The 18,587-nt window shown below is 40.6% G+C and overlaps 1 protein-coding gene across 3 annotated transcripts in view; it reads right to left on the minus strand.

Annotated features, from left to right (window-relative positions):
- Positions 1-3,171: 3,171 nt before the first annotated feature.
- CAMKK1 (calcium/calmodulin dependent protein kinase kinase 1) overlaps positions 3,172-18,587 on the minus strand; it is a 204,229-nt gene continuing 188,813 nt past the window's right edge. Inside the window, exons 15-17 of one of the 3 annotated variants that reach the window (XM_066576892.1) lie at positions 16,054-16,154; positions 9,414-9,455; positions 3,172-4,795 (exon numbers count right to left, since the gene is read on the minus strand). In XM_066576892.1, the coding sequence (XP_066432989.1) occupies positions 4,723-4,795; positions 9,414-9,455; positions 16,054-16,154 (216 nt within the window). In that variant the 3' untranslated portion in view covers positions 3,172-4,722. Of the gene's footprint in view, positions 4,796-9,413; positions 9,456-16,049; positions 16,155-18,587 lie in introns of those variants that run through there. The other 2 variants (XM_066576900.1, XM_066576908.1) reach the window with 2 other exon arrangements.

Genomic DNA, 18,587 nt, shown 5'->3' on the forward strand with positions numbered 1-18,587 from the left:
AGATTTAATAGTTTTTCTTTAAAAACATGTTTTTTTAATGCAAAAGTAGTAAAAAATGTATATAAAATTGGTATCTCAGTAATCATACTGATCTAGAACGCTGTAAAAACAAAACTCAGTGGACATTTTTTCCTATCTTTCACCTCTAAATATAATAAGCTATGTCACACAATATATGTATCCCAGAGCGGTGCTAAAGAAAACAAGCCCTCATACGGCTATGTCAATGAGTTATGGCTCTTGCAACATGATTATGAAAATTGCTTAGTCTCTAAGGCACAAAATAGGCTGGTCAATATAAGGGTTTAAAGGGGTTGTCAACTTTCTATGGTCAGACGAGCAATTTTTTTTTTTTTGCTCACCTATTAGAACCATTGGTTTCCTATGGTATGTTCACATATCCGTTATTTAGAGGCGCAAAATACTCGCACCTGCAAAAGATAGGACATGCATGACTATAATGTGCTGCATGTAAAGACATCGTGTGATGTTATAGAAGTGACAGGGAATGAGGGGACTCCTGGAGGGTTCCGTTAATCCCCGCTGGGGGACCCTCATGAGGTGTCTGCAGCTGGGACGAAAGAATCCCCTGCCACAGCTGTCACAGAGGACTGCAATGCTATCCCACTGCTTTCAAATGCAGCCGGCGCTGCTGCTGCCCCATTGAAAGCAATGGGATGCAGGCAACCCCTGCAGCAATGATTTTTGGGGGAGTGTAGGGTTGGGGACTTGAGATATAAGCCCTAACCCGAAAATTATCCCTAGCTGTAGGGGAAAAAAAGCAAAAATAAAAAACAAAAACTCACCTAGAAGCGCTGTCTGGCTCTTCTCCCGGTCAGTCTTCTTCTGTATTCTGGTGGCTGGGGATTGAAAAATCGCCACCTTCAGAAAGCATTGCCTCTGATTGGTCACAACGTTCAGCCAATCAGAGACAGCGCTTTCTGGAGGCTGGGGTGATTTTCAGGGTAGGGCTTATATTTCAAGCCTTCCCCCAAAAAATCATTGCTGCAGGGGTTGCCTGCATCCCATTGCTTTCAATGGTGCGACAGCAACGTTGGCCCTATTGAGAGCAATGGGATAGCATCGCAGTCCTGACAGCGGATTCCTTCATCCCTGTGGGGAGTCCCATCATCACTGAACACTGTGACAGTGCCGTCACAGTGTTCAGTGATGAGGGGACCTTCGTAGAGCAGATGCGCTTCTACAAGCACAGCTGCTCCAGTGAAGGGGCATATGAAACTTTGACTGTTGAGGGCCTAAACACACTTTTTTGTGCACATGTAAAAAAAAGCACGGAGCTTCGGTCACACATATTTTGCACATCCGTGGAGAGCATTTTGTTTGCGGACATAGGTGCACAAAAATAGCTAGTCTGAACGAGCCCTTATAGCAATTCTGTCTTCAATATAAACATTTTTAGGTGCTTGTGCCTCTGATGTTTGTTAGATCCTAGAAAAGCTGCAGCTCACACAATTTGAGAACATATACACTTTGGTATATGAGCCCCTTCTATCCTTACTCCTGTCCTCTTTCAGTAATGGTTCATAGTGGATTTCATCAGTGTTTTATTATTGAAAGTGCCTGTAGTTTTGTAGTTGAACTTTGAAGCAAGAACTTTCTACCTTTCCTAAACTTTCTAAATAATGCTTCAGCTTTTCTTTACGACACCACAGCACTGGTGGTGGATGATCCTGCACTGAGCAGGGGGTTGGACCCGATGACCCTAAAGGTCCCTTCCACTCTAACATTCTAGGATTTAACAATGTAGAATAGAAACTTTCAGAAATAAATCGGTTGTCCTGTCCAGAGTTTTGTAGATAACGGAAATTGTAGCCATTTGATATTTAAAGATAGTTGATAATTATGCCAGTCTCTTCTATGCAGCTTTAACCAAGCCAAATTTAAACTAGAATCTTAACCTTTTCCAATCCAATTTGTATCCTGGTTTTCCTAGGGGACTTACTCTTTTTCTGTTATACAACGGCGCTATATGCTGGCTAAAGCCAGTACTGCATGAGGTGACATGTTGGATAGGCTCCGACAGCAGAGAGGCTGGCAATATACAGTAAGAGAACCCCGACGGACGTCTTCCAACATCGGAGCTGTACAGCCTTAAATCATAATCTCGTCAGACAGTGGATTGGAAAGGGTTAATGCATTAAGTAACTTTCTGCACCAGAGTTTCTTTACCCTTTCAATTGCTTTACAAAAAGTGTTCTGGTTTGTTAGAATAATGTAAAAAATAGCTTTGAAATGCCTTAAAAATAAGATAACTTGTTGCAGAAAGTTATCACAGCCAGGTTAAACTTAGCTATATCTGTAACTAGTCTATATGGAACTGGAATTGATATCTAGCTATTGCTTGCCCTAATGTTAGGAGGTGCTAGAGGCATATTAAAGATTCCAAGCATAAAATGAAAATAAAAATGCTTTTTTACTATGAGACAGCAATATATTAGGTCATACAGTAATTATTATACAACTTCATAGCTATGCCAAAAAGACAAATAATGAAAATGTCATTCCATACATGAAAAAATAATGCATGAGCAACAAGGAAACATGTAGCACTTATAATTATAAGAGGTTCCCTGATCTCATGTCTGTACAGACTCTATGACCCTCTTATTGACCGTGGTGCCATTTATCGACATTATTATCTGTGAAAACTCAAATTAACGTGCAATAAGCATCACTCACTGGGAGTCCAGGTTTTAATTGCAAATATGAAAATTACTAGGAAAATGCTCAGTTACTATTTCAATTGCTTTTCAGCTCTTCTGCATTAGAGTCTGCCTGTGATCAGTGGCTACGGCTTAGCTACACTGTCTATTGAGAGTTAGTCCAGAAATTCACCTTCTGCATCATTAGTGTTTCAGGTTCTACATCAGTCCCCCTCCCTGATTCCGCTGCAGCTATACTTGCTCATATTGTCTGCTGTAAGCCAAAACTGACCATAAGTTGACTAAGAAATGCGTAGAGATGTAATTTCCATTACAGCAAACGTAGGTTAATTATAGGTATATGAAGCAACGTGCCACACAAGATGAGGCAAATGAAGGTTATTAAGGGGAAGGCTGGAGATCCGCTTTACTTACATATTGTAGGTACCATGCACAGTGAATTTGTAGTTCCCATTTGTTCAAAAAAGTGTAATACAGTTCTCTTCAGTCATCTAAGATTTATTTTATTAAGATCCGTAAAAAGCACCAATTTCTATTATAATGTTCAGTTTGCATAATATATAAATCAGCTAAACCATCCGCAGAGTCATGTAGCCAGGAGACAACCTGGATGTTCTTTGAACGATCTTAAAACCATAATGTCAATCCAGAGTAATGTTTAAATATGCAAAACAAGCTCAAAATATGACAAGAGTTCAAATATGAAAATATTATAATATTAAAATATGTTAATTGTCATCTCACTTTTTTTTCAGTAACAAAGATACTGTAAATGAAATGTAAGTGGAAATTATAAAAAGGTGAACACGCCTTGGAAATGAGGTCCACCTACCAAAGAACATTGGACTTCTAGAACATTTTGGCTTTCCATTGTCTTTGTAGCCCATTCATTAGTAATTCTTAGCGTTGGACTAGACTACACAGTTCTTATTGTATAAAATACCTACATATCTATCGCATGCTCTGTTCAGTAGCTGCAGTGGATTCGGAGTACAATACATTGCAATCAACAAATGGAAAACTTTCAAAAGTCCAGATCTGCTATGATGCTTTGCATTCTGGAACATGCTTTGCAGGTCACCGAAAAGGATTCATACCGACTTGACCAGTGAAACGTACAAAATGTTATGACTTATGAAAGTACTGCAGGTGCAAAGAAGAAATAGCCCTTCATGTAGCAAATGTAAACATTTCTATACAATTAGAGCTGACAAAAGTATAAACCGAAACATAGATCTGTCTGCACTGGGGCAGGTAGTGTGCAAGGTCCTACTAGCCAATACAACAGAGAAAAATCATTGCTCTCAGCAGCAAGCACAGTTTTCCAAAACAGTCCCTGTACAGTCCTCGTTACATAAATATAAATCGAAACTAAAAAATATATGTATATCATTCCATAGCAGTGGCCGAGCCAGAAGTGAGTCTAAAACAAAGAAAACGCTTTTGGTTTTATAATCCTAAATAAAGACATTCGTTGGTCAAGCAATCTTCAAGCTACACAGACTGCATCCTGCAGAAGCAAAGATGGAGATGAGGCACATTGTTCTTTGTTTTTCCTGTATATATACACATACATTATTAACACATACATGCAGACAGACACATTTACACAAATAAAGTGTACCGGTTGTCTAAACACATAGGACATTCCCCCAATAACAGCTCACTGAGTGGGGCGTCACCCCCCTGTCACTCTTGCCTCCACCAGGACTTCCTGGTGGTGTCAAGATACACTAATACCCATTGAGTGTTAATGATCCCACAGAGACACGAAGCGAAGTAATTCATGCTTCAGGATGTCTCTATTTTCTACCTACTCATGAAAACTGGCTCCACAGTGTATAGGCAACAGGTGCAATTTAATGGAGACAGTCGCTATTTATTAAGCTCATTCCTCAGATATATTGTAAACATTTTACAAAGAGCTGTTTGCCGACCAAAAGCTTTGGTTCATGATGGTCATGAGAGTACGAGTTTGTGCAACATAGAAAAGCCAGGGGTATAGCAGCAGGCAAAGTTCATCTGGGCATGCAAGTCCTCATGATGTTCCATCATCTTCCTCCACGTCTGCCAGTTCTGTGTCTTTCAGCACTTCTCCACTTGCTTGCTTTCTGAATAAATTACATGATGACATTCTAGATTAGTTTCTTGCATCAATCATTAAACACTAATGAAAAACATGCACCTATATATTTAGAAGGAAAAATAAAGCTTAAAGCATACCCAACATCAATCATGTAATATACCTTCATTATTCTTTTGTTATATCCCTATAAATCAATGTGTAAGTGCAGCCCTTCTGCAATCCACTGCCTGTCGTTAGGCATTCGGCTTCTCTAGCAAATATGACATTAGGAAGTTTGCCTATGTGTGTGGGGAGAGGGTTGCGGGAAGTCTGTCTTCACAGGTTCAGCTTCCCTGCACTTGAACAGCTCTCAGACCTGTAGTCTGTGTATACATAATTTACCTCCTATGTGGACTTATCTTTATGTAGTAGGCATTATATGTGTCTCCTGCTTGCTGTAGCCAAATCAGCATAATTCTTATTGGATAGATCTTTCTGATCTTTACTAGCCTCTTTACTAGAGGCCCTTTTACACGCAAAGATAATCGATTAAACAACTGCATGACTGAAAGAACTTCAAGTGAGCTGCTGACATTTTTGAATAACAAATTAATTGCTGTAATCAACTGTGTTTCCCTCCACGAGTTGTTTGCTCAGCAGGGCATGTGTTTAGGTGATTGCTATTGCATAAACACTTTGCCCAGCTGAGCAAACATCTGGCTGACACGTTACATTGTTCTCCAGGCAGAGTAAACATTGCACTAATTGAATATGCAAAGCAAACAAAGCCATCACTTAGCCACTGGAAAGACAGAATGAACTGCATTAAAAGTAAACAAATTTCCAGTGGCAAAACGATGGATTTTATACCAGACTAAAATGAATTGAATGAATAGTGCACGATGTCTGCGTTTACATGTAATGAGTATTGCTCATTTTCAGCAATTTGAACGAATTTTGAGCGATAATCGTTGTGTGTAAAAGGTCCTTAGGTCTTCTGTTTTTGCATGTCACAACAAATATAGAGATCTGTATATATGCTGTGACCATGCAAAAATACACAGTAAAGCAGATAATAAAGATCAATCCAATAAGAATTATGCTGCTTTGCTGACAGCAAACTTGAGACACGTATAATGCCATCAACATAAAGTTTAGTGCACATCGCACCTGTACCAATACCTGCTAAAATCCCTACTATTTGGGCAATTTTTAAAGGGGTTGTCCAGGTGTGGGTGGACTTCTTAAAAATGGGTCTAAATCTAATAGAACAATAAACAAACTATATAATATAGTACATTTTGGTCACTAGTTTGAAATGTGATGAAATACAAAAAATTTACAAAACTAGAAAATAGACTCAACGCATGTTCTGGACATTAAATGACTGAATTATTGACTGCGCTAGTGTTTGTCTTCATATTATTACTTACTCATACTACCTTTAGTCATATTACTACTTGTGTGATGAATATTCAAAATGAGTCTGTGAATAATTAACAGGCCAATCATTTGCCAAAGCGGTGACCTTGGTGATGCTGACAAGCCAGCAGTAAAGCCAGTGTTTGGTGGCAACGGTCATGTGTCAACACGCCGAGTCATTATTGGAACCTGGTAAACGGTGACTGGCAAGGGACCAGGGAAGTTCCAAGGGAGAGTATTACTACTTTGTTATTTTATACTATTGAAAGCGTTTCATAGGTTTGGAAACCCCTTTAAGCCAGAGATTCATTGTTGGGAGACTTTGAGAAACATCCCTTTAAAGAACCAACATATCATTTTTTGGATTGCCAATCAATAAACATTATGTCAAGCATTCTTTTTTTCTGAGTGCCAGATTTTATTTGCTTATATTGATCTTCTTGGACCTGCTGAGTGCTATTAGGTAACCTTGTTCCCTATACAAGTACAATACAGCTTGTTAATTTCAATACACCATAAATAAAGCAAATAAACCTGCTTTGTACTCTCATTTATTGTTTACTATGGAATTGAGCCTTGATTTCCTTCATTTTTTCTTTCATCAAAGTATCCAGCTTTAGCAGTGATCTGAATATTAATTTGCCTAAATAAATCAATATTCATCACAAGCTAGCTTCTGTTCTTCATTTCTGAAAAAAACTAACAATTTGGTTGGCCTATTGAAATTTATGAGCTGTAGTGCAGAGTCCTCTATGTTCTTTGTGTTTGCCTATAAATGGTTGGTAACATAAAGTAGATATACAGTATATGTAATAAGGCACTCCTCTACTAGGCTCACATGTCAGAATACCTCTGTCTGTACCCCCATATTAAGTGCCTCCCTCTGTGCGTCTAAGTCATGGGTTGCACTCAGACTTTTTGAAGTGATACTGACTGATATTAGCCATCTAGCCCATACTCTAAAGGTATTGTTTAAGTTGTATGCTGTAACTCACTAGCTAAAAATCAATTAGTCGCTCTACAAAACGTCTCCTTGTAGCCCAGGAGGCCAGTGTCACGCGTGTGTAAGTGCACTTACATGCTCATTTGCATTGCATATTTGCACGTGTATCTGTGGTTAACTGTATTTGCACGGGCAAATCGTGTGCATGCAAAAAAACATGCAAGCATACTCCCATTCATTGAAATGGGCAATCAAGTTAATTAGTTCAATATGTGATATTTTTGTGCGCAGATGAGAAAAATAGGGCATGCTGCGTATTTTTTGTGCAAATGTATTCACGCGCAAAATACGCTTATATAAATGAAACCATTGAAATCATGTGCAAAATGCTGCTCAAATATGTTTGTATGACACAGGCCTAAGGTTAGAACTACACCTAGACTTTTTGTATTTTTCTGCATATATGCCAAGCACACAATGCCATTGGGAGGGGGGAGACAGTTTAGCTCTGTTAAGCTGTTCTCCCCCCTTCCCAGCTCTCTGCCGCTCTCCTCCCCTCAGGCTGTTTGCAATGGGAGAGGGCAGGGGCGGAACTAAGCTCCAGCCTCCTCTCCGCCCCTTGTCCGCAGCTAGTAATGGGAAGGGGCAGAGCTTAGCTCTGCACCGTCCTGCCTCCTCCCATTGCAAACAGCTGGAGGGGAGGAGAGAGGAGGAGAGAAGGGGAAGGGAGTTTAGCAGTCACGCTGTTAAACTCCCCCCCTCCCTTCTCAAGCCGCTGTCATTGGCTTCCATAGGAGTCTATGGCAGCAACCACATTCCGGCTTGGAAAGATAGTTCCAGGACTATCTTTCCTGCCCGTCGCTATATTGGCCGGCTGGGCGCTTACACCGCGGGAATACACCTGTGTGATCTGATGCATTGGAATCCAATGCATCAGATGGCAGCGTATATCGGCCGGCAGATATACGCTCCTGTGAATAAGCCCTTAAGGGTACACTTATTTTTTCCGCCTGGTTTTTGAATTTTGGATTACTTTTTGGAGAAAAAGGATTACACATTACAATTAGAGATGAGAGAGTATATTCGCTAAAGACAATTGCTCGAGCGAGCATTGCCTTTAGCGAGTACCTGCCCGCTCGAGACAGAAGGTTCGGGTGCCGGCGGCGGGCAGGGAGCTGCAGCGGAGAGCGGGGCGGAACGGAGGGGAGATCTCTCTCTCCCTATCTCCCCCCCGCTCCGGCACCCAAACCTTCTGTCTCGATCGGGCAGGTACTCGCTAAAGGCAATGCTCGCTCATCTCTAATTACAATCTATTGTTTCGGTGATGACCACCACAATTGGTGTTTAAATCCTGATAAATTAAAACACAGCATTGATAGAGCAGTGTCCTTTCTTTTTTTGCATGACTATATATGTGTATTTAGCTGACACTAGGAAATTACAGACTGTGGCCCCACTAATGGATAGGAGTGAATATTTCTACAGCGTCTGCGCTATATACAATACTACATGACATGATAACTAGTCTGCATTTATAATGCCTAAACTAGGCTCTGCCTGAAAAATACATATGTCTAATGGTTACACGTCATACTAACGGCTGTGGAAGAATTCACTGTGTCAATATGGATGCCTATGTCTTTACTAGCATTTTTCTGCTACTCCAGCAGACTGGCTGAAACATCTCAGACCGAGCAAGATAACTGTAAAAAAAACCGCCTCATCTGAAACAAACACATCTGTCTGTTATTTCATGGCGTGTAATCCAATCCCAGTGATATGAAATGCAAACTGAGCAAAACAAAGACATAAAGCAGAAATAACATTGTTCTAAAACATAAAATATGCTGGACATTCACTATCTATCAAGGAAACCTGAGATGTCAGCTTGACTGGAGATCTGTATGGAGAAGATTGATCTGATTAGCAGAATATCACAGATGGGATGCGGGATGCGAGCAGCAGGCTGACTGGGTGATAAAGCCGGCGGACTAGTAGCCTGGGGATGTGTTAAGTTGCACAATGCTGGTTTATATTAGTAACACAAAAAACGGTGATTTGTGTTTTCTGTTTTGTAAACAACCCCCATGAAATAAATAAAGGACACAAAATCAAAGACTTATCAGCATTGGTAACATAGCCACATTTAGGAAAAAAACAGCACTTTTTGGCAAGGAGAGGGCACGAATAAGATTGGTTAATTTAGACGTGGGGTATTAAGCTATATGCACAGTGGTGAGGACTGAAGACACACTCAACACGCCAGTGTAATCAAAGGGGGGCAGAACACAGAATTTACCTTAAGCTGGGATGCAATTTTAAAGATGATTTTAACTGGCACCTGTTCCAGATGATACAATGATACAAAACAAAAAAAAGAAACAATAACATATTTTTGCAAATAAAATATGGAAAGCGTTTTAATGACAGATTATGGAATGTAATATCATGCTATCAATAACCTGATCTAGATATAAAAGACTGCAAGCTAATGATATCCACTTGCATCTGATATGGGGAACATCTCACTGAAATCATTACATTGGATGAAGAATGGAAGCCAACAGCTGGACGAACTAACTGAAAAGTGGATAGATGGACAGAAAGCATTTACAGTAATGATCATGTTGTGCATGTTATAACATTACAGCATTGTGCAAGTTTTACGAGGCATACGGTATTTTATACACTTCTGAGCGCTATAGACACAAGATGACAATCCAGCTTTGTTGCCATGGAAACAACCAGTATTACCAAGCACCCCATAGATTCTTATATATATGGGAAATCATGTCATTCTAAAAATTTGTTATTAATTATAGTGCATTAACCTATCTACCAATAATTAAGCAAGACGATGAGAAGTTTAAGGGAGATGCACATGATCAATGTATGTAGTAATAGAAAGTGCAAATAGAGTGCTATGCAATAAGAAGGTGCAAACATTGTACCCTTTTTGCTTCCATGCCATGCTGCAATATGGAAAGCAGCTAAGGCAACAGCATTGCTTTAAAGAGGTGAAACGCTTAGACAATCGAACACAAATGCTCTCTATACAATGGCACTATGCTTGCTTTGAATGCATGTAGAACATTTAGCACATCACTTAGCAGACTTCTACACAGGCGACTAGGAGCGCAGCCTACAAGAGTGGATTTAGCATATGGCAGCATAGGAAAATATGTCATGAGAAAAAAAAAAAGTAATGCGTCTTTTTAAAACTGGAACGATGAGGAATTTATCATTGTTACTATTAGATCATGGATCTAAAGAAAATAGTGCCAACTGCCTCCCCCTATGTAGCAACATGCTTGCACCGCATTACATCAAGTGTTACAGCGGGAGTACAGCTTCTACCTATTTTAGAACAGCCATTACTATTAAGAACCATTTTTTATTAGCTGTGCAACATTGAAAACAATGTTTATGTTGTATCAGGGCTCAGTCACACAGGCGCATCCAGGCGCCGATGTGCCCATGTCACTGCACGAAGAAGACGGCCGCACTGCAGGTGCAGACGACTCTTCGCACCGCCAAAAGAAAGAACACATGACCAGCAATGGAGCCAGTCATGTGTTCTTTCTTCCGGCAGTGCGGAGAGTCATCCGCACCTGCAGTGCAGCCGTCTTATCGTGCAGGAACACGTGCGCTGATGCGCCTGTGTGACTGAGCCCTCAGTGACATTACTGATAATCTTCCCAAGTAGCTCCAGTGCAGGCATGTTCCTTCCTCAATGGCTTGAATCAAAATCTGAAAATATCCAAACAGAATACAGGCCAAAAGTAGAATCCCTTCTTAATTTGGCCACACTGACTGCTATTAACAATGCAGCTGCAGCTCCCATGATTCTCTTGCTTTTTATTTAAGAACGGCTACCACCTTACTGCCAATCAGATGCCGCAGCAGTCATAAGCTGTTCTCCTATGATCACTGCTCAAATTCTGGGAGCCATCGTGCCAGGTGAATGGCGCCTGATCGGTGCGGTGACTGATTGGCTGCAGCGGCCAGGTGGTGGCTGCTCCTAAACATCAACTGTAAGGACAGCAGGATTGCAGCACTGGATTTTAAAATTGTCCAACAATCCCTAGAAGTGAAGCTCAACAGAATGGAGTGTGCTGATGACTTTAGTGATTATACTATGTCATATGAAGAAGTTAGATCATCAGATTTCTGCCTTACTAGAGTCGCTCAGGAAACAGTAAGTGGACTCTCCATAACATGGAGCCATTGTACAGTATGTCCAACAGGCTTACAGACTGGGATCAGAGCGTGCTGAAACAGATTGCATGTAAGAACTTTCAAGCCGTCACCAGAAGGAGAATCACAGGAACTTGACAGATTTGGTTTCCATGGTCAAGTAGAAGCACACAAGCCTGAAATCCCCATGACTAGTGCTAAAAGTCTAGCAGATGTACATAATATGTGGAGCGTTTGCTAGATGAAGATAAACTTTCCTCAAAAGAAAAAAAAAAACAGGAATTTCACGGCACCCCTGGTTTGTCCTCATGACAACCCGGTTGGGAATTGCAGGCATATAGTTTTATACAGCTACTACTGAACTCCATATAACCTGTATAAACCCGCACTTAGCTCCCCTAGTGGAAGCAGCAAATAAACACTATCAGTTTCCATACTCAATCTATCTTGCCATCTATGGTGCCATGGATGCCAATTTATGCGTCAACTGTAAGTAAGATTGTAGATTAGGCAATCATAATGCAAGACTCATCCAGCAAGTGATTTATGGCCGGCATTGATATGTCTTATTTATTCTACACAGGAATTAAGGGTGGTTCAGTTCACTGTGAGAGACGTTTAAGACGAGGTATATTTTACTACATTTCTAAGGAGAGAGATAGGAAACAAATACACCCCTGACTATGTTTACAGAGAATTAATTAGTGACAGTAGTCGGTCTGGACTGATGCATTGGACATCATTATTAACTCCTCACAGCTGAGAGCCCTGTCTTGACTCTTAAATTCTAATGAAAAACGAATTGACATTTAATGAGCAAACCGCCTACGCTGCTGGTGTGGGGAAATTAATATATTCTATCAAGCCACTGACTGCAGTGTATAACTGTAGACTAATTATTGTAGGTGGAAGCCAAATGCAAAACAGATTAATACTGAAAAAGAAAGAAAATGGAAGTTGCTAAATGTTTTTATACAGTAAAGCAACAATACAATGCTCATCTATGAAAAAATAAAGACGGAAAAGAAATAACTTCACCTTCAAAAACCAAAGGTTCAAGTAAACACTGGCTGGCGGCTGCTCGAAGCAGCAGATTGTGCAACATTTGGGTCGTGGTGGTGTCATATTCCTACTGTGATAACAGATGGTAAGTGAAGGTAGGTTTTAACATTGTTAAGCATAATGTGGCTGCTCTCCAAATATTCCCCAAATGGTCCAGATTTACGAAATATTAGAATGCACTAATATAGCTGATGCAAAGTGAGAGTTACAACAGAATATATGCCAGTCAGCCATAACATCAAAACCAATAGAGAAAGTGCCTAGAAGTAATTATCTCGTAAGAATGACAACTGTCAAGGGTTGGGATACATTGGGTAGCAAGGGCACAGTTAGTTCTTCAGGAATAATGGGCAAGCGTAAGGATCTGAGCCACTCTGACAATGCTCAAATTCTGATGGCTAGATGACTGGGTCAGAGCATATTCAATATTGCAGGTGTTGTGGGGTGTCCCCAGTATGTAGCAAGTAATATCTACCAAAGTGGTCCAAAAGTTATGGGCACCCAAGGCTCATTGATTCTTATGGAAAGCAAAGCTCATCTGATCTGATTCTACAAAAGCAGCTACTACAACACAAACTGCTAAAAAAATGACAGAAGGGTATCTGAACACACAGTGCACTGCAAGACTGGTCAGTGACCGCAGACTGGTCAGAGTGGCCATGCTGACCCGTGTTCACTGCCGTATGGGCCTGTGATGCACACATGAGCATCAGAATCTGACCACTGAGCAATGGAAAAAGGTGGCCTAGTTTGATAACGCCATTACTTAAGCCTAGTAAAAAGAGATGAGTGGGGAGCAACAAAATAGTGCTGCTAGAACAGAGGAGTTAACTGGTAAGTTTATCCCCCCCCATCCATAATTTTTTTCTTAAAATGGAAAACCCTTTTAAAGGATCTGCTGTCATCTTCATGCCAGACACCACAGGGCACCTTCAGAAATCTTGACTCAACAGGTTAGAGTTGTTTTGGTCAAGCTCAAGTTACTCTGGAGGTAACGAGAATGTAATAATCGTCATACAAAAAGCAGAAATTGCCTGGCTCCAGTCACCAAAGTAAAGAAATACAATAACCCCAAAAAGGACCATGCTTATTTTACTGTATAAAAGACCTTCAATTCTTAATAGAAAATGTTTCATCTAAACTGTATTAAGTGACTTTATTCAAGCCTGTGAGCTCCAGTGATTTTGTCAGACAGTGCAATAGGACCTACTAACCCCAGCCCTGCCAGGTCCTTCCTCCTCAATGACATCACCGCAGAACGACACTTTCCTCCTATGTTCTTTGATGTGTGTGATGGGGAGTGAGGTCATTTCTGCACAGCGTGTGATCTGTTTGACTACCTACACTGACTAATGCTCCTTTTACAAGGGACAAGAATGGAGATTCTTGTTTGCCCAAGTGAACGAGCTAGTGACATCATTTCCAGCTCCTTACCGCCCGGGCAGTCTGTTTAGCATGCAGGATTCCAAACGAAAATTGTGCAGTTGTTGTTCACTAATTGTTCAGTGTTTCACATTCCTATATGAATCAGTGTTTGAACTGCATGATAAGTGCCCAAGCCAGCGCTGATTTTACTGAACGGGAACCGCACGATTCTCGTTTGTCATTCAGTTGTTGGCTGCATTTAAACTGAACGATATTATTCAGTTTTGCTCGTTTGAACGATTTTCTGAAAGCCAATCGTTTTGTGTAAACGAAGCATAAGGTGGACATAAGGACAGATGAAAGAAGAGAGGCGAGTTAAGGACCGAAAAGATGTAATCATGCAGACTGCTACGAGTTTAGAAAGACCAGAAGATAATGTAATGCCGAGGCAGATCTGTAGGAAAACAGGATTTGGGAAATTACTTCACACATGTGGATTCTGATGCGCAATTCCTAGCTGACAGTACACTTCTGAGCAACAGTGAACAAGTTGCAGTTCCACATATACATAAATAAAAGGTAAGCAATAATGATGTACAGCTACGTTCGCATTTTTTTTTAATTGATCCAGTTTTACTGAAAAAGGAAGTGAAATAGAAAGCATGTGTGAGCTTTCTGCATTTAAAGGAGAAGGAGGTGGTGGTGATTTTTCAATGAACGTAGCTCGATTGTTAGCATGGTTGTTTTGTAGTTCTAGGGTCCTAAGTTCAAATCTCATTAAGGGCAACATCAACTTTGAAAAACTCCATATAGCCATCACCCTTGGTAAGATTTGTACCTAGCACTGCTGCCTTGTAGTCGTGGAGTTGTAAAGACCAAGCCGCCATGCTTGTTCTTTCATTGCCCTTGATGAGATTTGAACCTAGGACCCCAGCATTTCAAGGCAACAGTGCTAACCACCGAGCCACATTTATTAAAGAGTCACCAGCATGCAGAAAATAGACAAAACTTGAAGGAAAAAAAAAACGGATTGTCTTCAAATCCCATCTACCTCTTGTTAAGTGCAATGCAATAAAAAAAGAATCCATCTGTATTCTGTTTCCAAAACTGTAAACAAAAGTGGATCAGTCTGCACTTTTGATCCAGTCTAAAAAATAGAATGGAGACAGAAAATACATTTTTATGGGCTTAAAACCAGAAACACTTTCTTTCCGCTTTGCCGTTTCAATGACAGAACAGCAAAACGAAAATGAAAACACTGGTGTGAAAAGGCCCTAAAAGTAATAATACATATTTACATACATACATATTATTTTCCATTCCCTATAACCTAAAGCTACATCTAATGGGCTTGAGAAAAATTAAGGAAGGGCAATAATTTTGAATTCTGTTAACAACTCAAATTTGATGTGATCAAAGTATTAGGGTCCTCTAAAGATAAAAAACAGCATGACTAGAACATGACTAAGTACATCTCTTATAATCGAGCAATATGAAGAACTGGGGATCTACAACAAGAATGGGTTATTCCATATATAAAATCCTGTGTGGAATCAAATGTGTTTGACAGCTTTTAATTTTAATTGACCGGCAAATGCTATGACACATGTATGGCTCATTCCATGCCAAATCATCACTAAATAATGGACTTTTCAACTTGATTGTCTCAGATTTTCAGGACATTTTAAGTAATGGGACAATCACTTTTATATTTTTTTACTCCTGTTCCCAAAGCCGTCCCAAAATGAAACTTACACCAAGGAGAGATTGCTCATACTTGTATTACATATGTAATTCCTAAAAAAATGAAAGTACACTTTTTTAGATATTCAAGGTCAAAGTTTACATTATGTAAAAGAATGTAATATTTTATATAAAAAACGTTTTTTTAATTAAAACTGTGCTCCATTAGCTTCAAAATGAGCCCAAGATGAAAGTTCTACAAGAAAACTTATGAACATTTTTGTTGACCTAGTAAGCATAAATTTCAATTTTTTTGCTCGTTCGTAACTTTGCTGTATGAATACCGTGTATAGCTGGGGGGTAAAATTTTACACCTGTAAGTTACTTTATGCCCTCTATGATCCTACCAAATTTCATGAAAATCTGAGATGGTCGGGTTGGGACCTGTGATGATTTGGCATGGAATGGCCTGTATCTCTAGCTGATGGACTGTGGACATCACAGAGTATTATGATTAGCAAAGTATTCATAAAAATACAGTATTCAAGAGAAATACAGAGGGTGAGAACACAATATATATCAAACAGGAGACCTATTGTACATACCACATATTGGCACCATGGGTCACTTACATTAAAAGGTTTCCTGGGGCAGACATGGACCTTTCTTCTCTTCTGGCACATTCAAATGGGTTGCCAAATGAGCGCTTCCGCAGCATTGCTTTCACTAGAATCTTAACACAAGAACAAATGAAGAGGGTTTAGTGAGAAAGCAATGGAAGACACGTAATACACACTCCATTTCACAATTGGCTAACTCCACAAACACAAAGGTTAAAAACTGGAAAGTCCAATTCCAAAATAGTCATTAATCATCTCACAATGCTATGGTAAAGCCATCTATGACCGTTCCTCTGCTTTTTCTACTCATTCTGCAGAATCCATTGTGCTTTATTGTGGTTTACATCAGTATTTCCTGTTCATAGTCCTCCTGTGCTTCTCTACTACAACTCCCATAATCCCCTGAGCTGCATCTCTGCCTGTTCACTCTGTATCCTCCTCCCACACAGCTCATGAATACTAAATCCTACCACTAAACCAATGATGATTATCTAACTCCTCTCATTGTCTCTCAAAACTGAATAGGAGATAGGCTAAGGTGAAAGCTGGACAAAGGGGTGTGGCCAGGGGTGGGGCTTATCACAACGTATGATTTTACCTGTCGTTCTAAAAAGTACAGGGCCGTTTCAAAAAAGACCGGGAGCAAGTTCTGCAGCATTTATGCATCCAAAAAACAGTCAAAATCTGTACCATTGCTGTGGATTGTGACTGGAAATCGGCCGCCTGTCCACAGCTGATTTTATACTACTAGATTGACCTGATGTACGCTATGTGAACATAAAATGTTTCAGAAGTGGTGGTTGTGAACTTCAAATCTGCTTGGTTAGGTGATTATTTAGAGTGTCACTTTTTATTTGGAGCAGATATCTAATATGAAAAAGCCCACAGGTCTCTCTGTTTGTCTGTATTTCTCTCTGTTTGTCTATCTCTCTGTCTTTCTCTCTGTTTGTCTGTCTCTTTCATTGTCTGTGTCTATGTCTGTTTGTTTCCATGTCTTTCTCTCTGTCTGTCACTCTCCCTCTCTATCTGCCTCTGTCTAGCTCTCTTTCTGTCTCGGTATCGCTCTGTCTCTCTCTGTCTGCCCTCCTCTCTCTATCGCTCTTGCTCTTTATAATGCTCTCCGTCTATTGCTCTCGTTCTGTCTGTTTCTTTCTGTCTCTTTATTGCTATCTCTATTTCTCTCTCTGTGTTTCTGTCTCTCTATCACTCTTTGTCTCTTTATCATTCTGTTTTTCTGTCTGTATATGCTGTATTGCTTAGCAACGCTTCACTCATTCCAGCGCATGTCTGAAGCACAGCAGCGCCGCCTACAGACTTAACATTGTAACTTTCAACCTGCCTGACAGGTCCCTGAATGTATTAAAGTCACATTTGATTATTTCACAGCAGCGGTGAGCATGTGTGTCATCTAATGACACCAATATCACCAACCAAAGTTACAGCAAAGGGGTCAAAGTGTGGGGCAAGAAAAAGCATATAGGCTTATTTATATTAGATGCAGCGCTCCCCTTCAAGTCCTTTATAGGCTTCCCGCTGTCAGCACTCCCTGGCTTCCGGTTCCCAGCAACCTGCAGTGGCTTCACCTGACTAGTAGTGCCGCACCAGACCAGGCCGCTGGGAACCAGAAGCCGGGGAGTGCTGACAGTGGGAAGCTTTCAGAGGAGGTGAAGGGGAGCGCCGCAGAGTATGAGATCAGATGTGGGTTGTTTTTGGATGCAGAAATGTTGCGGAATTTCCAGTGGAAATTTCCACTGCAGACATTTTGCAGCATTTCCGCCACATATATCCTAAGGGCTCAGTCACACGGGCGCTTTAACGTCCGATTATTTGCGCGTTAAAAAAAGATTGCACTATATAGAACCAATGCTTTCCAATGGCAGCGGTCACGTGCAAATTTTATGTGCACATAAAATTCGAACAGACAAAAGATATAACATATGGGTGGCAATGGCCGTGGTTACGCAGTTTTTTAAACGTAAACAGTGCGATCTTTTTTACGCACAAATAAATGTGTGTAAAACGCCTGTGTGACTGAGCCTTAAGTCAGCTAGAGGTATGTTACCCTGTGCAGAGTGCCCTCAGTAATAACAGTATCCCCTATATCTCCTCTCAGAGATACATAGAGAATTTACCAAACCGCTCCTCATCGTGTATGTCGATCTCAAGGCGGCGTTCGACTCGGTCGACAGAGAAGCCCTCTGGAAGGCCTTGCGTGGCATTGGCGTCCCCACCTCCCTTCTAAACCTACTAAAAGACATGCATCAGGGCCCATCTGCCAAAGTCCGTATCAACGGTTCAACCTCTGCTAGTTTTGAGACCTCGTCTGGTGTTCGGCAAGGTTGCGTCTTGGCTCCTGCACTCTTCTGCAGGGCCATGGACTGGATTCTTCAGCGTATTGTCCAACGTAATGGGGTCACTCTTCCAGAGTACCACTTTACCGACCTGTACTACGCCGACGATGTTCCACTTTTAGATGTCACATCTAATACTCTGAGACACTCATTGGAACAGTTCAATTTTGAGGTATCCTGTCTTGGGCTTCACAT

Source organism: Eleutherodactylus coqui, chromosome 1 (genome assembly GCF_035609145.1).
Source record: "Eleutherodactylus coqui strain aEleCoq1 chromosome 1, aEleCoq1.hap1, whole genome shotgun sequence".
Lineage (NCBI taxonomy): Eukaryota > Metazoa > Chordata > Amphibia > Anura > Eleutherodactylidae > Eleutherodactylus > Eleutherodactylus coqui.